Source organism: Tupaia chinensis, unplaced genomic scaffold (assembly GCF_000334495.1).
Source record: "Tupaia chinensis unplaced genomic scaffold, TupChi_1.0 Scaffold000354_1, whole genome shotgun sequence".
NCBI lineage: Eukaryota > Metazoa > Chordata > Mammalia > Scandentia > Tupaiidae > Tupaia > Tupaia belangeri.
The window spans coordinates 7,920,043-7,946,492 of NW_006159849.1; the positions used below are offsets into that span (position 1 = coordinate 7,920,043).

The window sequence follows — 26,450 nt, forward strand, 5'->3', positions numbered from 1 at the left end:
AGGACAGCCCCAAGACACAGGCTCCAGGCGCTCAGTCCTTCAGCCTTCTCAGTAACTCCGCCTAGTCGGTTCCAGGATTTGGCTGCAGGGCTAGCAAAACCACAGATCCCGGGATGCAGTTCGCCCTCCTCACGTCTATGTACGTTTCACTCTGGGAAACGTAGTTTCTTACCAGTCAGTAACTGTACTGTCTGGGAAACTAGAGCTCTTAGGTGGGGAGGCTCCGCCCCCACCGCCCCCGCCCCCATTGACTCCGCCCCAGGTTGCCTAGGAGACGAGAGACGCCAAGTCTTGGCAGTAGCTGCGCATGGCAGAGCAGGTGCAGGGAACTCCTCTGTGGTGCGTACCTCCGATCGCAGCTATGGAGAATACAGACAGCTCCTGCCGGGCGCGGTGCGACCCTGGGAAGTACTGGTTTGAACTCGGACCTATGGATTTGCTGGAGCGCAAGGGCTCCCTGACCCTCCGCTCCTATCACAAGAAATACTCTAGGCCGGTGCTGGTGTACTCCTGGTGAGTGAGCTCTCCGCAGTGCCAGGCCCCTGGGTGAGAGAGGATGGGGAAGGGAAGGGATGGGACAGGAAAAGAAATGGGAGAGGAAATTGAAGAAGAGAATGAGACAAGCAGAGGAGGACAGGAGAAAAGGAAAAAGACTAAAGAGGCAAGAAAGAAAAAGTAAGTCGAGAGAGAAGTGGGACAATGGAGGAGAGGAAAAGAGGGCAAACAGAGGCATTTCAAGAAGAGATGAGAGGATGGGAATGAGGGCTGGTCAGCCAGCAGGAGATCGGAGAGCCCTCCAGGAAGGAGCGGCTCGCACTGCCCGGCACCAACTCTCAGGCCTAGGTTTGGATGGGACACACGGGAAGGAGTATGTATAGGCTGCGGGGTGGGACAGTGGCGAAAGGGGGTGAGGGGCGGGGCAGTTTTCAGAGGCCTTAAAAATCACATTTCTGAAATAAGCACTCACTCCTAAAAGAACAGGATCAAATAAGTGGCCTGGGGCACAACAGGAGAGAGATGTCTGTTAAGAGGCCCAGCCACCAGGGCTGCCATTCTTGGGGAAAAGGGAGTACCCCAAGTGGTTTGAAGGAGATCCCTAAATATCTCTTAGGCTACTTACTAGGATTCTTCTGGCCAGAGATCATCAACTGGGATCTCCGATCCGGTAAGGTCCAACAGACATAGTTTGCTTGGCGTGCTTATGTTGACATGTTTTCTTTTTAATTTGTTGGCCACATTTAAAACTAGGAGAGTCACAGAAAAATTCAGGGTTGTGTCTTCTCTGAGAAGTGGAAAGGCCTGGTAAGGGAGGAATTTATTCCTCCTGGGAGTCAAGAATGTGCAGGAGCTGATCACTGGCTACTCCATAAGATGGGCCCTGTTCTCCCTGTAGTAACTCCACTCACATTGGTCTTGCCTGGCCCCAAGAGGCATTTGATTGACTTCCTGTGCTTTAGGCTTTGGCTTGGAATTCACTTAAGGAGTCTCTTCTTTTATTAAATATCACAGTGACAAATACAACACCATGACATGTAACTGGTAGGAAACCGGAGACTTTCAGAACAATTAGGATTCTTTCCTTTGGGTGAACTTTCCTGGCTATTCTGTTGACAATCATTACTTTCAGTGCATTTGGAATAGTTTGTGGGAAGCAGACTGAAAGAAAAAAATGAGAAGTCATAAATTTTATCTATTTCGTATTTTTACCTTTGAAAAGAGATGAATTATTTTGACTCTAGCCCTAAGCCTAAGCCCTACTTGATCCCATTCATTCATGTAATGTATGTGAGACCTACGGTTTCTATCTTACAGATACCTACAGCTACTAAAGTTTATTCTCTGCTTTCCCCACAAGCTTACTCCCCTGCTTTTACTTCTCATCCCTAAAACTGACTCTGATTACTTTGAACTCAGTTTAAGAGGCTAGACAGAATGGAAATCCAAAGCTACACTGGGAAACAAAATCCTCTTTTAGACTCATATCGGGCTTACCTCCTGGCCTTTAAGCGCAAACTCATAGCTCTTCTGTGGCTGTGTTACTCCATAAGGATTTCGGTCACAATATAAATCACCCCTAGAAGTGACTGTTAAAGAAAAAGATCTTTTGCAAAGAGACAACATTTCTGCTCACCTCTGCCGCACCATTGCTTTGACAAGTTGCCTTGCGAATGCCACAGACATCAGTAGAAAACCACAGAAGGACATAAATGAGAAGAAGGTGAGGAACCAGGTAAATGGAGAAGGATAGCGAACAGTGTTATTTCCAGCTGAGCCAAAAATGTAGAGTATGCTCATGCTGTTGGTTTAGAAAGAAGGTTTGAAAGCAGGAAGACTTAAATTCAACTCGGTAAACATTTATGTGTCATATACTTTGCTGCGTGTTGGGGACACAGAGATGGAAAAACTAATTGAATGAGATAATATGTGTAAAGCATTTAGCATCATGCCTCAAACATGGTAAGCGGTCAATAATATATAGTAGCTACTACTCTGTTTTTAGTACACCATAATGGCTAAAAGTTTGGACTCTATGTTTGAATGCCAACTTTGCTGCTACGCAATGTGTTAGGTGTCCTAACTTCTATATATCTGTTTCTGCAGCCATAAAAATGGGGATGATAAGATTATTGTAAGACTAAATGAGGTGTAGTATGGAAAACACCCTTTAACCTGGCACAAAGAAAGCACGATAAAGGTTATTTGTATGTATTAGGACACAGTCATTGACCTCAAGGCATTTTCATAGGCCAGTAAAAGAGCAATGTCAATAAACTCATTCTAACACAATTTGTGCAAAATAAAGATGAGAATAAGAAGACAAGGCAGCAGTTTGAATTGTGTGTGTATGTAGTTTCCTGAGCAGGGCTTTGAAGGGAGAATCATGCTCCATAGCACCACTGGTGGACAAAGGAGAACAGGGACGTGCAGTGGAATATAGGTGTGCCTTGTTTTTATTGCCATTCATTTTTATCATGCTTCACAGGTATTGTGGTTTTTACACATCGAAGGTTTGTGGCAATTCTGTGTGGAGCAAGTCTGTTGGCGCCATTTTTCAACTGCATGTGCCCATTTTCTGTGGCTGTGCCACATTTTGGTAATTCTCACAATTTTGCAAACTCTTGTATTATTTTATCTGTTATGGTGATCTGTGACCTGTGATATTTGGTGTTACTATGGTAAGTGTTTTGAGGTACCCGAACTGCACCCATATAAAACGTGATTTAGTTGATAAATGCATTCAGACTGCTCCATCTACTGGTTGTCCCTCCTTCTCCCATCCTCTCCTAGGGCCTCCCTGTTTCCTGAGACACTACTGTACTGAACTTAGTCCAATCAACAACCCTGCAAAGGCCTCTAAGTGTTCCAGTATAAGGAAGAGTCAGTCACACGTCCCTCACTTTAAACCAAAAGCTAGAAATTTTTAAGCTTAGTGAGGAAAGTATGTTGAAAGCTGAGATAGGCCAAAAAAGTTTATGTCAAACAGTTAGCCAGGTTGCAAATGCAAAGAAAAAGTTCTTGAAGGAACATAAAGTGCTACCCCAGTGAACACATGGATGGCAAGAAAGCGAAACTGCTTTATTGCTGATAATGGAGAAAGTTTGAGTGGTCTGGATAGAAGATCGAACCAGTCACATTTCCTTAAACCAAAGCCTAATCTAGGATGAGGCCCTTTTCAGTTTTATGAAAGCTGAGAAAAGTGAGAAAACTGCAGAAGCCTGAAGTCAGCAGATGTTGGATCATGAGGTTAAAGGAAAGAAACTGTCTCCATAACATAAAAGTGCAAGGTGTGGGCCTCTCCTAGTGCCCCATGGCAGGGCAAGCTGGCTTTGAACCATTGCCTGGTTTCTTCTTGTGGACTGCTGGCACTGAAGTGGGTTGCACAGTGGGAAAAAATAAAAAAAGATTAAGAAAAAAGAAAGAAAAAAGAAAAGCACAACTTGAAGCAGCAAGTGCTAAGGTAGAAGCTGCAGCAAGTTATCCAGAAGATCTAGATAATGCAATTGATGAAGTGGCTTCGCTTGAAAACAGATTTTTGGGACCAACAGACAGTGTAATGCTTACATCGCTGGACTCCCATGTAACTGACTAAGTTTTAAATTTTGGACTCAGTGGCTTTACACTCACGCTGGGCACATGTATGTGCATGCCCAAAATTCCAAGAAGAAAATGGAGAAGGGATCACGATGTAGCCATCCTTCTGGGGCGGGGGGAAGGGGGTGATTTCTCACTTTCTATCTCTCTATCTCTCTGGCAAGCACATGTGCCCGATAGCAAAAATCTCTCTCTAAACAAACAAACAAACACAGAGAACTCAGATTTTCAATGTAGACAAAACAGTCTTATATTGAAAGAAAGTGCCATCTATGACTTTCATAGCTTAAGAGAAGTCTTGCATGGCTTCAAAGCTTCAAAGTACAACCTGACTTCTTTGTTAGGGTCAATGCAACTGATGGCTTTACATTGCTAATGCACATGTACCATTCTAAAGCTTCTAGGGCCTTTAAGAATTATGTGAAATCTACTCTGCCTTGCTCTATAAATGAAACGGCAAAGCCTAGATGATGGCAAATCTGTTTACAATTTAGTTTACTGAATATTTTAAGCACACTGTTGATACCTACTGCTTACAAGAAAAGAATTCTCTCAAAATATTAATGCTCGTTGACCATGCACCTAGTCACCCAAGAGCTCTGATGGGGATGTAGAAGGAGATTAATGTTGTTTTCATGTTCTCAGAGCACCCATCCTGTAGTCCATGGATCAAGGAGTAATTTTGACTTTAAAGTCAACCTTCTTGGAGACTTTGAGAGGCTCAATACTTCAACGAAGGAAATAACTGCAGATGTGGAGGAAACAGAAAAAGACCTGAATTAGAAGTGGAGCTTGAGGATGGGACTGAATTGTTGTAATCTCATGAAGAACTTTAACAGATGAGCTGCTTCTTATAGATGATCAAAAACGTGTTTTTTTGAGATGGAATCTACTTCATGGCTTCATGAAGAAGCCATGATCGTTGTTGAAATGACAAGAGAAGATATAGTATATTACATCTACCTTGTTGATAAAGCAGAGCTAGTGTTTGAGAGGAGAGTTCAATTTTGAAAGAAGTTCTGCTGTGGATAAAATGCTATCAAACAGCATTGCATGCTACAGAGAAATCTTTTGTGAAAGGAAGAGTCAGTCAATGTGGTGAACTTACTTTGAGAAATTGCTACAGTCATCCCAACCTTCACAACCACCTCTCCCTGATTGGTCAGCAGCCATCGACCTCCAAGAAAGGCCCTCTACCAGCAAAAGGTTACAATCACTGAAGGTTCAGGTGATTGTGAGCAGTTTTTAGCAATAAGATACTTTTAAATTAAGATAAATACTTTTTTTTAAGACAACACTATTGTTTATTCACTTAATTGTAGTAGTCTGGAACAGAGCCTGCAATATATCCAAGGTATGACTGAGGTAAGAAATAGCATCACAGGAAACAGTAGTCCTTCACAGTTAATTCTATGTGTGGATTCTGTATTTGTAAATTTACCTACTTGTTCAAATTTATAACTCAAAGTCAATACTTCAGGCACTTTATGGGCATTCACAGACATGTGTAGAGTGGCAAAATGGAAGAAAAAACGCAAAAAACTTAGGTTACTCAAGGCGCGTGCCTCTCGTTGAGGTCAAAATGACACTTTGCCTTTTTGTTTCAGCTCTCATACTGTAAACAAATATCTATCTATCTACTTATTTATTTATTTTATTTTAATTTGACAAGACAGGGACAGAGTGAGAGAGAGCTAGAGAGAGGGAAAGTGAGAAAGCAAGCCACCAGGTCCAGACTTGAACCCCGGTCGGTAATGAGGAGTCCAGCATCCTTAACCACCACGCCATCTGCTGACTCAACAAGGATCTTTTTTTACAGTCTATTTAATACAACAGTTTTTGCATATGTGTGCTTTGCATTGGTGATATTGATATTGTTGTTAAAATGACCCCCCAAGCACCATGTTTTTTTGGAGAGGTTTTTTTCGCTATAGGGCGCGTGCTCTCTCCAGAGAGAGACATAGAGACATAGAGACAGAAAGCAAGAAATCACCCCCCAGGGGGGATGGTCACACCGCAATCCCTTCTCCTCCATTTTCCTCTTGGGATCTTGGGCACGCATGCACATGCGCCTGGCGTGAGTTTTAAGCCACCGGGTCTGGGACGCGAACCACGGTCGACTATGTGGGAGTCCAGCGACATAGCCATTATGCGAACTGCTGGTTTCCCCAAGCACCATGTTGACAGGCCATGTACTATACCTAGTGCAAAAGGCCCACGATATGCCTTAGGAAGAAATTACATGTGTTAGAGAAGGTTTGTTCAGGTATGACTTAGTGCTGCTGGCAGTGAGTTCAGTGTTAATGAACCAATAATATATTTTCAATGTCTCTAAACAAAAACAGGCATAAAACAAGGTTATCATCTGTTGATCAGCTGGTGGAAATACTGTGTCTGGAGACTCACAGGACCAAATCTTGTAATTCCTCTAAGAGCAATTGTCCAGTATTTGCTGATAGTGTGTGTGCGGCAGCTTTATAGAACATATCAATAAAGAAAAGTGACTGTGAAGTGTGAGAAACACTGACTTTTTCTGAGTTATCTGGACTGCTGGCTTCTTGCTTTCTTTCCTTCCATATTCAACCAGCCGTCAAAGTCTGCCTTAAAAAAGCTGCATAAGGTTCAGATTACATACACTCCTAAATGGATAATATCGTTGATCATTTTGTTTTTGTGCATTTTGCTCCTAATTCTTAACTTTCTATATCATATTTTAGGATATATTAAAACTTTCATTGGATTTCAATATCTTTTATTAGAAACTTTTAATGTAATTGATTAACATCTAGTATCTATGATACATCATGTGGATGGCCTCTCAACAGAGTATCTGATCACTGAAGTGGCTGTCTCTGTAGGTGCACAGTAAAACCGGTAACTAGGAGAAATCGGACGTACCTCTGGTTCCACGGTTTAAACACTGGGACTTTCCCTGTATCTAGCATGTAATTACAGATCTGTTTGACCTCATTCCATGTATTGAAAACAATTGTGTCTAACAGACATGCTAAAGTGATATACCCAGAATGGTTGTTAGAAGATATTTCTGGTCTATTACTGGGATAAGACATTGCCAAAGAGTCGTCTCTTCCTCGCAGCCGCAGTGGTAGAAAGGTACGCCACATACCCTCATCACCTTTTGATGCTTCTGAGTGAGTGATGCCCTTTCTAAATCTTTACTGAGGTGGATAAAAAGCTTACCATGCCCCAGGGCCAGCAGGTGGCGTGATGGTTAAAGCACTGAGTCCCATATGTTGGATCATGGTTCCAGATCCAGTGACTTGAAAATTATGCCAGGAGCAGGTGTAGCCAAAATCCCTGGAGAAGGGATTGGGGTGTGGCCATCCTCCCTGAGGGTAAGTTCTCACTTTCTCTCTGTCTCTCTGCAATAAGCACACATGCCCTATAGAAAAAATTTAAAATAAATTTGAAAAACAACAAGCAAACTTACAACATGTCCTCAGAACCTTACATTGGAGGAACCTGACCTTAGGGGAGAATGAGGTATACCTGCTTTATTCTGACTAATAAAATGTCCGTTGTTTCATATTTATTTTCTTATTCATATCTTTCAACTTTTCAATGATAGATATACATTGCATTTGCATAAAACAGATCTTTTCCTACTCACTCCTGTAGCATTTATGGAACCATATTGTCAGATGATTCCATTAGAAATTCTGAGTTGAGGGGAAATTTTCTGTTAGTGTCTTCCTACTTACTGGAATTACGGAATACTGAGAACCAGAACCATTTTAACCTGTCCTTAATAAATCCTTTCATGTCAGGGGAGTTCTTACATTCGCTCACTCATTCATTCATTTATTTTCGTCTTTTCCTTGGCCAGACAGACATCCGGTAACAAGTGATAATAATTCAAAGCAAAAAACTTCATCCAGATCTCCATGGAGACAGTTCCTGCTCTGGTCTCCATGGTGACACTTAGTTTTAAGGACTCAGGTTAATTTTGTGGATTTATAATTTCAATTACTTTTCTTTCCTACCTAAGCCCCAAATTAAAGAGCCTGGCATTCCCTGCCCTTGCTGCCCTTGGTAATAGGAGGAAAACAGAAAGAGAAAGAAGAACAAAAAGAAGAAAAGTAAAATGTAATTGTGGGACAGGAAACTTCATAGTTTTAACAATTCCTATTTGGGTGGGGGTAATAAATTAGAATTAAAGGGAAAACTACTCTTTCTGTGAGAATCTCTAGGCTTTCACACTATTGTGCTGTTTGAACAGAGAGTGCATAAATAATCTAAGGTTACCCATGTTCAGATGAGAACAGCATAAAAAGGCACCAAAATTAGTGTACTTAAATAGGAAATATGGTATCTGGGCAGGCCCCACAGCCTAGTGCTTAAAGGAACCAGATCCCACATGACCAGCTATGCTTCAAATTCTGGCCCTAGCAACTTGAAAAACATGCTGCGACCAGAAGGTGGCATAATGGCTATGTTGCTGGACTCCCACCCAGTCGACTATAGTTCAAGTCCTGGATCCAGCAGCTTAAAACTCAGGCTGGGCGTGTGCGTGTGTGTGTCCAAAATTCCAAGAGAATGGAAGAGAAGGAATTGTGGCATGGTCATCCCCTCTGAGGGTGGGGGGGTTGTGATTTCTCACTTTCTGTCTCTCTAGCGAGTGCATGTGCTCTATTACAAAAATCTCTCTAAAAACAAAACAAAACAAAACAAGAAAACATACTAAGTGCATGTGTGTATATTTGTGCCAAAATTCTGATGGGATAGAGAAATGGAGAAGGGATTGTGGTATGACCATGCCCTAATGGGTGGGGAGGAGGGGGTGCTTTCTCCCTCCCCTTCTCTCCCTTTTACTCTCTCTTTCTGTCTTTCTTGTGAGTGCTTATACCATCTGGCAATTTTCTAAAAATTGAAAAAAAATACATCATTCAAATGTTCTAAATTGCTGTATCATTCTTCCTGTGGTTTAATTAGTTGTTTCCTTGAATACTAACATGGAAGTAGTTGGAATCACCCATATCACTGAGGGCCATGCTATGCAGATCTTTCTTAGCTAGCAATGAACAAAGCAAACAAACAAATAAAGCCCCTTAGTAATTGCATGCTGTAACCTACTTATCTGCTGAAATCCATAAAGACTTCCTCTCTGTCATCTTTAACATAGATTCAGGCCCTCAATAGAAAATTTGTTAGCTCTTATTTTATGCACATTTAGAACAAATTTGGTAATATGCTTTCCATACACACAGCATGTAGTTTGAACTGGAGAAAGAAGAAGCTTTAAGGGGGCTTTATGGTCAGTGGTGAGAAGAGAGAAAAGTAAGCCTTAGGACAAGGAATAAGGATATAGCGGGTGCTCAATATTGATAAAATAAAGGAATGAATGTGCTGGTAGAAGGAACACAGACAAATGCAAAGGCACAGTGGGCTGGGCCCTGTATTATATGCTCTAATAAGACCATGTGGTGAAAGACTACAGTATAGCACAAAATCATAGTAAGCCTAAAGCTGATTTTGACAGCCATGATCTCGATGCAACAGAACAACACTAAACATATTTAGTTACCTGTGAATAGTGAGCTTGGAAGTGTGTAATGCATTAGACTTCCATTTAGAATGGGACCCGCAGTTGGCGTAATGGCTATGTCGCTGGACTCCCATGTAGTTGACCGTGGTTTGAGTCCTGGACCTGGTGGCTTAAACTCATGCCGGGCATGTGTGCGTACATGCCCAAGATCCCAAGAGGAGCATGGAGGAGAAGGGATTGCAGTGTGTCCATCCCCCCGGGGGGTGATTTCTCATTTTCTGTCTCCCTCTGTCTTTCTGGGGAGTGCATGCACCCTACAGCAATTAAAAACAAAACAAAACAAAACAAAAAAAACTCTCCAGAAAAAGAATGGTAGATAGAGACTGTAAAAGTTGGAGCTAAATTTATGCCATTTTTAGTTGCAGTTCATGACGTATCATCAGAGGAAGACAAGTGTAAGGAGATTTTTGAGTTAGTGTAGGGACAAATGATACCTACCCTTTAAAGAGATAACATTTTTTGACTTCTCTTTTTAAAAATTCCAGATTATAATATCATGGCAGCCTCTTAAGATGGTATTAATAGTGGACTAAGGACATGGAAATATATTTACTATTTAGTGGAATTAGAAATTTGTATTCAACACATGTATATTTTTATTTCCTAAAACTCATCTCATAACTTTTCAACTGTTGGTCCTAGAGAGAAATTCAGACATGCCAATGAAAGCTTATCTCTGTCTCCTCAAGTTTAACAGCTTGTTTTCAGTTATAACAGTCTCTTTCAGAATAATGCCCACTTTCGCTGAGTCCTTCCTGCTCATCTTCTCCTTTGCCCAGTGCCGTCTATATCCGTGTAAGGGACTGAAGTTATGGGATATTTATGTGGTAGGGGACTGAGTCCTTGAGCAAGAACCTTGTGGGTCCTTGTTCTTGCTCACCTCATCCTGGTCTGAGTACTGTGCCTGCTGCCGGGAAATGTGTAACTAATCCCTTTGGTTTGTTGAGGACTTGGTATCTGTGCTTACAGACCAGTTCTACTTTAGCTCTTGCTAGGTCAATATGTCAATCTCATCCTCTCTCATCTTCTAACAGGCTGGTCACCCCAGCCACTGTGGTAGCAGCACCTCACCCTTCAATATGGTGGTCCACAGCTAGTTGGCCCAAAGACACTCAACTCAGCTTCCATCAAAATGCCCTATGCAGGGGTGAGTGCTTAGTGTGGTTTGATTTAGATGGGATAGTTTACTCCTGTTGGCAATGAGACATATCAAAATCCCCTCTTTACTTCTATTTAATATTTTATGTCTTCCATGACAGAAAAAGAGAGAAAAAGAAGGAGAGAGGTACCCCATCAGGGTCTTCACACCACAATCCACCCCCAGTCTCTGCCAGCCTGGATCACTGGCATGTATGTGCATACCCGGTCTATAGAGGGAGACCTTGGGACATGAACCCACGACCCTTCATGTGAGTCCAACATCCCAAAGTGCTGCATTGCTGCTGTGCCACCCTGCTGGTCCTGCCCTCTTCTACTTTTTTTTTTTTTTTTTTGGGGAGGTTTTTGCTATAGGGCACATGCACTCGCCAGCCAGCCAGAGAGAGACAGAGAGACAGAAAGTGAGAAATCACCCTTCAGGGAGGATGGCCACGCCGCAATCCGTTTTCCTCCATTCTCCTCTCGGGATCTTGGGCACGCACACACAAGTGCCCAGCGTGAGTTTTAGGCCACCGGGTCCGGGATGCGAACTGCGGTCAACTACATGGGAGTCCAGCGACATAGCCATTACGCTAACTGCTGGTCCCCCTCTTCTACTTTCTAAAGTGCCCTTCTTCTTTGGAAGATAAATGATAAGGTTACCTTACCTGTGGTGTATTTTGGAGCATCTGGTTCTTATTGTTAATAGACTAAAGGAATTTAGGAGCTTTAAGTGCTCACCGATACTTGACTGTCAAGAAAAATATATCTCACTCCGAGCTTCAAAATTTCATTTTGCCAGTCAGCGACTAATCAGTTACACTTTCTTTTCCTTAATATTTCTGGTGAAGCCTCCACAAAAACTCCATAAACAATGGGGTTCAGAATTTCCATATTGAATAAATTGGAAGTTCCGGGAGGGTGGCATACCTAGAGACACCATGAAGGCTTCATGCTACTTATCCCCCCAACACCTGGTCCAGTGCATCTCTTCCATTTGATTGCTTCTTAGTTGTATCCTTTATAATAAAGCTGTAATCATAAGTGTTTAAAAAAAAATTTCTGGTGAATAGTCCTAACTCTTCCCAAGGCAAATGTGGATGCCTCTGATTTATTAGCACAAAGGTTATTTTAAGGGGAATTCAGAAAAGTGCAAAGATAATATTTGAAAACATAAACACGTTGTAATTTTAAAAAGCAGTATGTACTAGATTCTCTTCTGATTAAACGTATGTGTTTAGGGGACCAGCAGTTAGCGTAATGGCTATGTCGCTGGACTCCCATGTAGTCAACTGCGGTTCGCGGCCCGAACCTGGTGGCTTAAAACTCATGCAGGGCGCGTGTGCGTGCGTGCCCAAGATCCCGAGAGGAGAATGGAGGAGAAGGGATTGCGGTGTGGCCATGCCCTCCTGGGGGGTGATTTCTTGCTTTCTGTCTCTCTGTCTCTCTCTCTCTCTGTCTGGCGAGCGCACGTGCCCTATAGCAAAAACCTCTCCAAAAAAAAAAAAAGTATGTTTAAATGCATTGGAAAAAGATGGAAAGGACATTCATCATACAACACAATTTTTACTACTGAGTGATGGAATTATAGATTATTTATCCTTTCCTCTTTTTTCCTTCTTTGTTACTTATACATTTTCCAAAATGAACATGTATTATTTTCATAATAAGAATAAAGGAAATTACTTTAAAAATTGAGTATCATTTTCTACAGCTTTTTCCCGGAAGCAAACATTCCCTAAATGATCAAAATTTAGACACAATGCTTCATCTCTCTGAGAGGTTGACTCACTCTTTGTGGTTTATTATGACTCTTTTTAAAATATCTTTTTAATTGCTAGTTTATGTTGGGTAAAAAGGATGATGCTATTCACGTTCACTTGGTTTAACTACCCTTTCATTCTCGTCTGTGTTCCATAATGGTAGATCCTACGCCACGGTTATTTTTAATTTAGTTCTACATTCTTATCTCTCAATATATGCACAGTACCCACGAATGCTTTTGAATGTAGTAGTTTTTTGGGGGAAGTACTTTATTCCCTATTTTTCAAGATGAAATGCATGAGACTCTGCCTCCTTTTGCCCTGACTGCTTTTTCATTTTTTTATGCTATTCTCTTTTATGAAATTCCAGTCAAATGCTTTTTCTGAAAACAGATGATTATAGAATTGTGCCATGACCTTGTAGTGAAGGTTTGCTCAACTTGACTGGCATTTGCAAAAATAAAACAGTTTTGTGTGCAAGATGAACGCTTGTAAGGCAGAGGTGACAAGGCAGGCATTTCCTCACCGGGCACACTGGGTTAGGAAAGATCACTGCTGTGTCCAAGTGCCTCTGCCTCGAGCCGGCTTCCTCCCCTTGTGACCATCTCCTAACCAGGCAGTGGGGACCACAGGAGGCCCCTTCCTCACCGTATTGTGCTGTAGTCCTTCAGCCCACAGAGAATACTTTTTCACCAAGATTTCTTTCTTTTACTTCATTGACCATTTCTTTCTAGGTAGAGGTGTCAGGTTGAGGGAGAGGCTGAGAAAAACCTGGGGTTAGTGACATTTGGATAAGGAGAGATTCATTCTGGGGACACAGAGATATCCAGGTTCAGGGCTCAGGGTTTTACGAGCACTAGGACTAGTATGTTAAATGAGCTTTTCTGAGCTTCCCTAGGAACCCACACTCGTTGGTACCATTTTCTGCGTGTGCTAGTCAGAGCTCCTGATTGCAGGTGCCCGATACGCAGTTTGCACTAACTTCAGCTAACAGAATGAATTAACCCATGATATTCATGGATGGCTGATTAAACAGACGAGAAAGGCAGGAATAGAGGTGAACCTTGGGACCAACCGGAACAAGGAATGCAAATGCCACCAGGTCTCGTTTTATTTCTCTTCTCTCCTCTTTGGGATTCCTCATCTTAGGGAAGACCATGGGAAACATGGCTGCTGTAGTTCTGGAATTTAGCCCTTACATCTTTACCCAGCAAAGAAAGGTTGCCCTAAGGTATTTTCAGTTCTAATCAAGAAACTCTTGGTCAGATATCTATCCCTGGGCCAGGTATCTACTTGGAGGCATCTAACCAGGAAAAATTAGATGGCGACATGACAACTCTCCAACAGCTATGAAACGAGGTGGACATACTCAGGAAAAAGAAGGAATGGGCACCCTGAAGTAGAAGAGGAGCTCCACATCCAAACCCAATTGTTTGTTGCTGTTTTGTTTTTAAGGTTTTTGACAGAGGGCACATGCACTCACTGGGAAGGAAAGAGACAGTAAGAGGGAAAGTGAGAAATTCTCCCCTGGCGGGGGGGCGGGGGGGTGGCCATGCTGCAATCTCTTCTCCTTGGTTCTCGTCATGGGACTGTGGGCACATGCACCTGGCATGTTTCAAGCTGCTGGGTCCAGAGCCTGCACCGTGGTCGGCCATATGGGAGTCCAGCACCATAACCACTATGCCATCTGCTGGCCTCCAAACCCAATTTTATAGCAAAAGTTTAGAACATAATTAATTATCCTAGTCTATTTTCTGCTGCTATAACAGACTATTACAGACTTGCCAATTTATAGGCTTTATTTGGCTCATGGTTCTGAAGGCTGAGAAGTTCAAGAATATGCTGTGGGCAGCTGGCAAGGGTCTTTGCTGCATCATCCGTGGCAACAGGTAGAGGGAGAAGAGCATACATGTAAAATGAGAGTAAAAGAAAGTAAAACTGAGTAAAACGAGAGTAAAATGGCCCAACTCCTGTAATAACTAATCCATTCCTGAGATAAGGATATTAATCCTTTCATGAGAGCAGAGCCCTCAGGAGCTAGTCACTTCTTAAAGGCCCTACCTCTTGACATTGTTACAATGGCAATTAAATTATAACATGAGTTTTGGAAAGGGCATTCACGCCATAGCGATAAGCTATTAATATGCTGAAGATCTCTGGCATTTGATGCTATTTTGATCTTAAACTTCTCCTCTTCTGCTAAATGGCATCTATCCAATCCAGCTTTAAAAAATTAACCTTAGATGTACTGGTCGGAAAAAGGAAATTCTGCGGGAACCAGCAGTTAGCGTAATGGCTATGTCGCTGGACTCCCACGTAGTTGACCATGGTTCACGTCCTGGACCCGGTGGCTTAAACTCACGCCGGGCGCGTGTGCGTGCGTGCCCAAGATCCCGAGAGGAGAACGGAGGAGATGGGATTGTGGCGTGGCCATCCCCCCTGGGGGGGTGATTTCTCGCTTTCTGTCTCTATGTCTCTCTCTGTCTGTCTGGTGAGCGCACGCGCCCTATAGTGAAAAACCTCTCCAAAAAAAAAAAAAAAAAGAAAAAGAAAAAGGAAATTCCTGTGTAGAGATTCAGTGAACACACATTTTCACATTTTCTATTCTTTGAAAAAGTTAGCTATAAATAACATTTGAATATTGTGTTATTGTTTTTGACAGACATTAATCTTTTATTCCTGTTTCCTCTATTTCATTTTGAAATACAATTACATTATAATTATTAGTCACACTGTACATTTTCTTTATTGTGAATTAACCAAGTTTTGATGCATTAACAAAAATAATTAATTGGCAGAAATATTATAATTTTTTACTAATAAAAACCCCCTCAAAAAAAAAAAAAAAAAGAAAAAGAAAAAGGAAATTCCTGTGTAGAGATTCAGTGAACACACATTTTCACATTTTCTATTCTTTGAAAAAGTTAGCTATAAATAACATTTGAATATTGTGTTATTGTTTTTGACAGACATTAATCTTTTATTCCTGTTTCCTCTATTTCATTTTGAAATACAATTACATTATAATTATTAGTCACACTGTACATTTTCTTTATTGTGAATTAACCAAGTTTTGATGCATTAACAAAAATAATTAATTGGCAGAAATATTATAATTTTTTACTTTGGTAAGATATTAGATCCCCAATCAGATTATCCTAGGTTCAGTTAAGTGAAAGAATTAATATAAGACCATTTATTTACTTCTAAATAAATGTAAAACTTGGAAAACTTCTAAATTGCTCAGCTGAGAGCTGGAAGTATTGAACGAGCTTAAACTCATTTTTAAAAAAATAACACTTTTTTATTCCCCCTATTATCTTCTTTCTAAATAAAGCGCTCTTTTTTGAATGATGTTTATTAAAAATATATTTACTGAGTCATTTCTGTGTCATAGTCACTCTGCTGAATCAGAGATCTGACAGTGATCAGGACATTCTCCCTGCCTGTAGGAAGTCAGAGGGTATTGTGAGAGAGACTGGAGAGGGCTAACTGAGCACCTGCAGTGCGCTATGACACGTGTGTCCATCTAAGCTACAGTGCGCTATGATACGTGCGTCCATCTAAGCTAAGAGCGCCATGATACGTGCGTCCATCTAAGCTAAGAGCGCTATGATACGTGCGTCCATCTAAGCTAAGAGCGCTATGATACGTGCGTCCATCTAAGCTAAGAGCGCTATGATACGTGCGTCCATCTAAGCTAAGAGCACTATGATACGTGCGTCCATCTAAGCTAAGAGCACTATGATACGTGCGTCCATCTAAGCTAAGAGCGCTATGATACGTGCGTCCATCTAAGCTAAGAGCGCTATGATACGTGCGTCCATCTAAGCTAAGAGCGCTATGATACGTGCGTCCTCTAAGCTACAGTGCGCCATGACACGTAGTCCATCCAAACTACAGTGCGCTATGATACGTGCATCTATTGAAGCTAAGAGCACTATGATACGTGTCTCCATCTAAGCTACAGTGCACTATGATACGTGTCTCCATCTAAGCTACAGTGTGCTATGATACGTGCGTCCATCTAAGCTACAGTGTGCTATGATACGTGCATCCATCTAAGCTAAGAGCGCTATGATACGTGTGTCCATCTAAGCTACAGTGCACTATGACACGTGCGTCCATCTAAGCTACAGTGTGCTATGATACATGCGTCCATCTAAGCTACAGTGAGCTGATACATGCGTCCATCTAAGCTACAGTGCGCCGATACATGCATCCATACATGCGTCCATCTGAGCTACAGTTCGCTATGATACATGCATCCATCTAAGCTACAGTGCGCTATGATACGTGCGTCCATCGAAGATAAGAGTGCTATGATATGTGCTATGATTCTAACTACAGTGCACTATGATACATGCTACAGTTCTAAGGTACAGTGCACTATGATACATGCTGCGATTCTAAGCTACAACGCACTATGATGTATGCTACAATTCAGGTAAACCAAGTGCTCTAGGAGCATCCAGGAGGAATATTTAACTTAGGATTGTTGAACCAGGGAAAATTTCCTAGGAGAGGTTCACTTATGCATTAGCATCCACAAGGAGAACTCAAGTATGGCACATTAGTTTTCAACTGAGGGCTGTCCTTCTCTGTCCTTGAGGGTCTTTGGAAATATGTGTGGGCATTATTTGTTGTGTAATGATAGGTGTGATATAAAATGAATGTGAGAACTGTGACTCTTAGCCCTAGGGATGGCCATAGCATCTTTTTTTTTTTTTTTTTTTTTTTAAGATTTTTGCTTTAGGGCACATCTGTTTACTGGAGAGACAGACAGAAAGCAAGAAATCATCCCCCCAGGAGATGGCCATGGCCACACTCCATTTTCCTCCAATCTCCTCTCAGGATTTTGGACACTTATGCACATGTACCCAGTGTGAGTTTCAAGCTGCCGGGTCAGGGATTTGAACCATGGTTGGACATGTGGGAGTCTAGTGCCTTAACCATTATGCAATCTGCTGGTCCCATAGCATCATATATATATATTTTTTTTTTGGTGAGGTTTTTGCTATAGGGCACATGTACTCACCAGAAAGACAGAGAGACACAGAGAGACAGAAAATGAGAAATCACCCCCCCTCCCCCCCCAGAGGGATGGCCACGCCGCAATCCCTTCTCCTCCATTTTCCTCTTGGGATCTTGGGCACACACACACTGGCACCCAGCATGAGTTTAAGTCACTGGGTCTGAGACGCAACCCATGGTCAACTACAAGAGAATACAGTGACATAACCATTACGCTAACTGCTGGTCCCTGCCATGGCATCTTAACAGCATTTGCCCGTCTATCTATATGATGCTTAATTTATATATCCATAAACCTAAGCCAAATGGGAGGGAACAGCAGAGCTAGCATGTATCTAGAGTCAACACAATAAGGTTAGCTAGTTTGCATGTGGCCATTCATAGCAGGGGTGTGAATATTAACACTCCTAATCTACACAATAGATCCAGTCACAGGAAGGAAATTCCCCACTTATTATTATTATGAATGGACACAGAATCCTGTCCTTTCAGAGCTCAGAGGCATCTACTTTCCTTGTAAAGATACCTGCTAATAAAAACCAATGGTGCAAGGCCAGCAGGTGGCATGGTGGCTAAGGCTCTGGATTCCCACATGGGTGACTCTGATTTGTGTCCCGAACCTGGTGGCTTGAAAGTCATGCCAGGTGCATGTGTGTGCATGCTCAAAATCCCAAGAGGTGAATGGAAGAGAAGAGATTGTGGCATGGCCATCGTACTGGCGCGGGGTGGGGGGTGGCATTTCTCAACTTCCCTGTCTCTTTCTCTCTCCAGTGAACACACATGCCCTATAGCAAAAACTTAAAAATAATAAAAACAAAAGCGAAACCTAAATAACAGCAGCTTACTGCAGGAAATCTTCTACATGGTTAAGGTATTGTGACCTTGCATCCAGACCACAAAAAATTAAGCGTGCATTGTGTGAATTATTAGAAAATTTTATTCTGGCTAGAATGCACACCTTTTTAATTGGGATTTTGTTGTGTATGTTAAACAATCCTATGAGGAATATAACTAATTCGGAAAGGCAACGACTGGTTGGTTTATACTTAGGTCAGAGTTGGGAGGTGAGTGTAATGTGCTATGTACTCCTCACAGCCCAAGCCTGATTCTAGAATTACAAACAAAAACCAATTAGATCTTTAAACTAAATTTGTTGTAATTTTGTCTTTTTTTTTAATTGTCAGAGGGCATATGTACTCACCAGGAAGAGAGAGCGAGAGTGTGTGTGCCCGAGAGAGAGAGAAAGAGTGAAAGCACAGCACCCCCAGTAGGATGGGGTCATGTTGCAATACCTTCCCTTCCATTTTTTCATTGCGTTTGGATTTTGGACTTGCTTTCTCACCCAGCTGGCATGTTTTTTTAACCCACTGGACTGGGATTTGAATGGTGATCAACCATGTGGGATCTGATTCTCAACATACAGGGCCTAATCATTGAGCTACACAGCTGGCCCTAATTTTGTCTTTCGATAGCTCTAGAACAACTTGATTTACTGGGAGGGCCTAACCATAGGATGAACTTTGCTGCAAGACTGAGTTTTAATAGACCTTCATCTCAAAAAGCCTTTCTCAGTTTTCTATCTTACTGTTGGGGATCTAAAAGTTATTGGCTCTTTTAACGTTTCAAGGCCCCATATTTCTGAAATCTCTCGTTTCCCTTTAACCACTTCTTCTGTGCCAGTGAGTTGTTTCATGTGTTCATTTCATTCTCTTTTAAGTACATTAGCAACAGCATCTTTCTGTGATTTGACACCTCACCTATTGTGGTTATCAAATATTTGGCTTTCAACTTTCCTATTTGTTTCTGCTTGGCTTTTAGCCAACATCACATATTTTAGATTTTGATAAACCAGCATCATCCACATTTCTGGTACTAATTTCTACATTGGACTAGGACAGGCCTAATCTGTGATAACAAACAGCCCCCCAAATCCAATTGAGTATCAGGTTAAGGTTTATTTCCTGCTCACACAATGTCTGCTGTAGGTTTCTGTTGGAGGATGCAGGCTTTCTTATGGGTACTCTAGGACTCAGACTGATAGAGGCTCCACCCTCTGGAAAGCCATCTATTGCATGGCAGGGGAAGAAAGCATTGAGAACTGTACAAAAGCTTTCACTGTCTTAGCCCAGTAATGTTACATGGGATTTCTGCTTATATTTATTTTATTGACCAGAACTAGTCAAGTGATCCTAACTGCAAGAGAATTTTAACTTGTATTCCTAGGAAAGAAAGAGAAATTGTATTGTTCAATACAAAAATCTATCATGTAGAGATTTCCTTGTAAAGCTCCTCTCCCTAAGCTGAGTTCTAGGACTAGACTAGAACTATTGGGTCATCTGGAAAGTCATGATGTGTTTTTGCATAGAAAAACACATTGTGACTTTCCTGACAACCTAATAGATATATGCTAAGGATTATAATTTGGGGTTTTGCCAGAAATTTAGTTTGCTTTTAATTTTTCATTTTCCTTGCTGCCTTTGAATGATTTCTAAGAAGAAAAGGGGGAAAATGTGCAATCGTGTAACTATATAATGGAAATCTGTTTTAATTCTAAATTCTGCTCCTGAAGAAAAGCTTATTAATTTGTTTCTAATGTAAATGAAACGAATTGCTCTGAAACCAAAAATCTTTGTATTATCTACTTGATATGCATAGCTCATGGAATCACATAGATGTGAATTAAAATGCAGTAATTAATTCAAATTATTTAAATTGATAATACTAAGACTGTAGGGATAGTTTATACAGGTAATTGGGTAAACTATCTTATTTGTTTCCTTTTGTAAAAGTCTGTTTATTCATTTCTTCCATTAGCAAGATATAGAGAGATGGAGAGAGATATACCCCTATCAGGGTCCTACAGATGTGGTCCATCCCCACCCTCAGCCAGCCCCAGATCATGGGCACATGCATGCCTGGCATACTCAGGAAAGTCTCCATATGTGAGACTGGATCCTCCCTAGTGTGTCAGCTTCACAGAGCATTGAGTTTCACCATTGTACCACCATCTGGTCTTCCTTTTTGTTTTGAAAGGGAGCAAATTGATCTCCATGCTACTCCATGCCAGGTATACTGTCAAGATGTTCCTTGAACTACAATAATTACTAATGTTAATACACTTCATTATTTTTAGAAGTTCACTTATTTATTGCTTCCATGAGAAAGAGCCATTCACACACACACGCACACACACACTCCCTTGTGGATTCAGTTGCATTACCACTGCACCACCATCTGGCTGCTATAATATGTATTAGTCTTCCTCTCCCACCATCCAGAGTCTTTAGCAAGTCAATATAAGCTATTTCTAAAGCAGAGGATCAAAGAAACCATAAGAAGTATCCTAGGATTTGAAGATCCAGTTGTCTAAACCTAGGGTGTCAGAAGGTCCTCACCCCAGTTTGACTAGGGTGATCCTGGTTTTCATCACTTCCTGTGCACTGAGCAACTTATTTCTCCTTAAATGAGTCCCAGGTGGGATAATCAATTACAACCCATCCTAGTTAATATGTGTCTCTAAAGCTGCTTTCATGTGTTTGGCAGTTAACTGTCACCATTTATTTAACATTTAGATTGCTAAGATAGGCAAAGCCTCCAACTGCTGTATTCCTTTTGTTTCCTTCTAATATTCTCCATAAGGCCTCCAGTTCTTGAAAATTTTCTATGAAGAAAATTCATTATAATGATGGGTTTTATTTGCATGTCATTCAATATATGTTGAATGAAGAAAATGACTTTGTTTATCTGTTTCTATCACATGCTTTTCCTTTGAGTGCAGTTAAGGCTTTAAATTCTGTGGTTTCACCATTATAGATTCATAAATAACATATAGCATGAGACACACTGAAAAATAAAGTCCCTCTTCATAAGTCTGGAGTGTCATCATTCTCCCCAAAACATAAGGTTTTCTTTATAACTCTGCAAATACATCTAAAAGTCATCATTCATCAGTTTGATGGATATGCCACCAAATAATACTCCCTTGGCATGTAAATAACTAGTCCATGAAATCTGTAAAGAACATTGTCAAACATTTCTTTGCAGGCTTTGATTCTATTGGTTTTATGCTTCTAATGTGGTAGGCACTCTCAAGGGTAATTTTATTTAAAAGTCCTAGATAGTAGATAACTATAAAACCTAATAGAATAAGTATCATTCTCTTCTCATTTGGGCTAGATTTACATCAGAAAATGTAATAGCTGACAATATAGTCGTGAACTACATTAATAATTCTGAAATTTAAAATTAATATATTCTGCCATCTGGAGTCTTAACTAAACATTTTCAACATCTTTGAAATCTGCAAAGAAAATGTGTCTCTTGTCAAGTAACCAGAAGCTAGAATTCAGCTCAGATTTCCAATTGTTCTCATGTCAGATATTGCTCAGATTCAAACCCCTTTGCAATCACTGTTATGCATATGTATGTTGAGCATTTTCCCATTCAGCAAGTAGATTTATAATTCCTCTGGAGGCAGGTTAGTGTTGCAAAGGACTAGCATCTCTATATGCATAATCACTCCCTCTTTGTGTGTGCGTTTGCAGACTGAGCTGGGATAGTCTTTATTTTTATGGACACGTTTGAAAGCCTTTGCTTTCAGCATTTATATTAAGGTGACAGTAACAAAATGTAAGAATATCCAATCAATCACTTAAGATTTAAGGAGCATTTATAATGTGTCAGACTATGGTAGGCACTGAGATAATAAAAGATGAATAAAAATATAATTCCTGGGGCTGAGAATCTTTTAGTCTGAGAAGGCAGATATAATTAATGGATAATTATCAAAGAAAATGTGAAAGGTGGGGCAGTGCTAACGAAACTGGTTTCTTCGCAAATCTCCACTTCACTTCCTCTCCCCCTACATACACATGGTACCATAGCAATGCTAGAGGGTGATCTGACTCCTTTTTCTGCACGGTTAATCCTATATCCCAACCCCACCCTTTCCTTCACTGACTGGAAACTAGTTTCTCTGGCTTTAGGCAGCCCTAGGGGAGCTGCAGTTCCTTGCTTGACTTCCAGCTCTGGACTTCTGTGACTCACTTGGGGAATCTGTATTTGTTCACTCCAGTGGGGCTGATAGATCCGAATTGATGTGGAATCACTCAGCTTTTATGGTGGGACCTCCAAGCTCTCAGAGGTCCTACAAACAGAAATAGGAAGTCTGCCTCACAAGGCATGGCCTAGGACTACATGGCAATAGGAAGAACAGAATCTAGAGGATTCAAGTGTTTGTGGGACTGGTGGGCGGAAGCTGTAGACCAACTGGATGTGTCGGTCATTTGTTTAAGGCAGGACCTGCTCATGCTGGCCTCTGCTCTACTAAATTCTTTTGACCTGGGCAGTCTTTTAAATCATTCCAGGTGAAGATTTTTGAAAATACGGTCACAGTTCCAAGCTCTTTTTTCATATGGTTTTGCAGCTCAGATTCTACCCCTCAGCAATCTCCCCATTCCTAATTCTTATTCATAGTTATACTATTTGTCTTAGAGAAGGGGAGAGAAAGCAAGTTTCATCTACTTGTAACTAAGGGTATCTCACAGTAGTATTTCTTATATAGAGAAACAGCCATACCATTCAGGTGTGGACTTGACGGAGCAAGCTTCTCAGCAGAAGCAAGGCTGCTTCTCAAAGAAAATACTGTCCCCGCTGGCAGAAAGTCCTGTGGGTCCTCTTCCCAGCAAGAATGTCAGCTTGTAGCCGCATGCCTGGTCTAAAGACACAGGTCTTTCAGTAGCGCAGAATACCTACACTCAGCCTCTTTAGCCTTGAGCTGACTCTCCAGTCAAATTCATGTCTGGGTGAATTAATGTCTTCAGAAGCCAGTCTGTAGACTAGACCAGAGTTGGTGCAGGATGACGTTTTACTAATCCTAGGTGATACACGGACTGGAAAGATAGTGTGACAAGTTTTATGTAGAGCTAAATTTACTCAGTTTGAAGGACTGTGAAATTGTTTCTATTGCTTTTGGGGGCTAAAGTTCTTCTTATTAAAGATTATTTTGTTTTTAATATTTCAAAACAAGTTGGCAGTTTCATGTTGGTCTCCCTATTTGGGGGATGTTTAATTGCTCCAAGAAGCACTCAGACTTGGGAACCACTGATCGAAGAGTCTGGCACACATCCCTTCTCTATTTTACTATCACAAAGTCGCTGTGAGGCTTCGTGGGCTTTTCTGTTTGTTTTTTATTGCATGTGTGTGTGTGTGTGGGGGGGAGATTGAGAGATGAGGCACCCCCCAAATGAGGCCTGATTATCTCACAGTCCTTTTTCCTCCAATTCTTCATCTCATCAGGATCCTCGACATGTGCTCATATACACCCAGCCTATTTTTCAAGACACCAGGGCATGGGCTTGAGCCCTGGTTGGCCATGTGGGATCCATTTTCCTCTGCACAGTGCTTCACTGTTGTATTGAACTGTTGTATGAACCCGTTCTGTGTGAGGCTTAGTTTTGATAAAACATTTTAAAATATCCAACAAATTATATTGTGAAGAGGTAAAATATCATTTCTATAGTAATCTTTTTGCATTTATATGCCACTCTTTATTTGAAACTCTCAATCCTTTGATTCATTCATCTCACCAGTGTATTTCCCTCAGTTTAGCTCAGAGAAACTGGGGCATGGGCCAATGCTAATCTGACATAATAAAGTCAGACAATTAATTAGGCCTTCTGCTTCCATTATAATCCCCTAATCATTTTATTATATTTAGTAAATATATTTTATTTTGTATTTTATTATATTTGATATAGTATATTATATACACCTTATAATTTGAAAATTTTTTGTCAGAGGGCATACTCATTCACCAGAGAGACAAAGAGACAGAGGGAAAGTGATGATGGGTTTCCCCCTCAGTAGAAATGGTCATGCTGCAATTCCATCTCCTCTATGTCTCCTTTCTTTCAGAATCTTTGCATGCTGGGGCCTGGAGTGCTTTTCAAGCTGTTGGATCTGGGACTCAAACCATGTAGCCAGTCATGGGGGATTCAGCCACTTTAACTACCATGCCACTGGCTGGCCCTATATTTTATAATTTTTAGAAGAGATTTTTGCTATAGAATGCTTGCACTCACCAGAAAGATAGACAGAAAGCAAGAAATCACTCCCAAAGAGAATGGCCATGCTGCAATCCCTTCTCCTCCATTTTCCCCTCAGGATTATGGGCATGTGCACATATGCACCTGGCACTTGAACCATGGTCGACTACATGGGAGTCCAGCAATGTAACCATTATGCCATCTACTGGTCCCTATATTTTATAATTTTTAAATATGTACTTTTTCTCTGCTAGGCTCTCAACCTCTTGGAAGTAGGGACAAATCTTTGGCTGTGAATCTTGCAAAACCTAACAGGTTTGGGCATATTAGTTGTGGGAAGCATTGAAGAATGCTGATTCCTGTACATTAGCTCGGTCCCCCAAAAAACACATTAATTATGGACTCATGCTTTGTTTTTTTTTAAAGAATTATTTTATTTAACTTTATTTACTTATTTGTTTTAATTTGACCAGAGAGAAAGAGAGGAGGGGAGAGAGAGAGAGAGAGAAAGAAAGTGAGAAAGCAAACTGTCAGGTCCAGGACTCAAACTGCAATCAGCCATGTGGGAGTCCAGCACCCTTAACCACCATGCCACCAACTGGCCCTATGGAATCATGTTTTTAAAGTTGGGCTTTTAATTGCTTCTAAGGTTTTTATAAGAAAAAGGGATACACCTATATATTTTTTTAAAGAATCTAGTTGTAATAAAAGTTAAACTGCATGGTGGGGTATAATCAATATGTCATTCATATTTGCATGGATCCTAAATATCTTTGCCTTCATGGGCCCCTTTCTCCATTAAAAAATTAAAAATAATAGTTTGTTACTGCGATGATATAAACACAAGTATAATCTGAGATGAATTATATATTTCTTTCTGATTTAAAAATAACAGGGCCAGCAGATGGTGTGGAGGTTAAAGCACCTGGATCCCACATGGCTAACTGTGTGGTTCAAGTCCCAGACCCAGTGTCTTGAAAAACATGATGGGCATGTGTGTTTGCATACCCAGAATCTCTGGAGGGGAAAGGAGGAGAAGGGATTGCAGTATGGCCATCCTCCTTGGAGGGATGCTCTCTCATCTTCCCTCTCCTTTTTTCTCTGTCTGCCTGGCAAGCATATATGCTTTATATCAAAAATTAATAATAATAATTGACAGGGCCATGCAGGCAACACAAGCTGGTAAGGATGCTGCCGCCTCCCATTCTAAGGCAAGGCCTGGACTGGGAAGAAACTGAGGTAAGGCCCGGTTTACGAGCACTCCCTTGTGTCCTTGAACTGGCCGGTATTCAATTTCTCTGCTGTGAGTTTTACTGTTATTACGGTACCCTGCAAGGGTAAAACATCACCCCCAACTATTGCAATAAAGCCAATTAGTGATCTTGTAGGAATGTGGTTCCCTAAGACTGACAGGAGGACCAGGAAGTTTAAGACTCTCCCACCTGTCTGTTTTTAAGCCAAAATTAACATATAGATTAAGTTAGTATAAACCAAAGTAGCATATGAAAACTAAGTTAGTTTAAGGCTAGTTTTATGTGCATACCCCTTGTTAAAGCTACAGGCCAAAGTTAGCTCATGCTAGGCAAAGTCAGCACATTCACCCAGAGATAAAGCAAAAGTACTCACTAATTGACAGACTCAACAAACAAAATGCAGGAACCCACAGATTTATTAAAGGAAAAAGCCTAACTGGGACAACAGAATAAACAAAGCTGAGGGCTCCACAGAAAGATTAACCATTTTAGCTGGGAGTTCTTATCTAAAGCAACAGGTAGCTTTCAACTACAAAGAGTTTCTCATCCATGTGCTGTT

At 41.1% G+C, this 26,450-nt stretch overlaps 1 protein-coding gene across 2 annotated transcripts in view; it reads left to right on the forward strand.

Moving 5' to 3' along the window:
• Positions 1-294: 294 nt before the first annotated feature.
• Positions 295-26,450, forward strand: part of CFAP95 (cilia and flagella associated protein 95) — an 88,258-nt gene continuing 62,102 nt past the window's right edge. For both annotated transcript variants that reach the window (XM_006152468.1, XM_006152469.1), the window contains exon 1: positions 295-513. In XM_006152468.1, the coding sequence (XP_006152530.1) occupies positions 308-513 (206 nt within the window). In that variant the 5' untranslated portion in view covers positions 295-307. The remainder of the gene's footprint in view (positions 514-26,450) is intronic.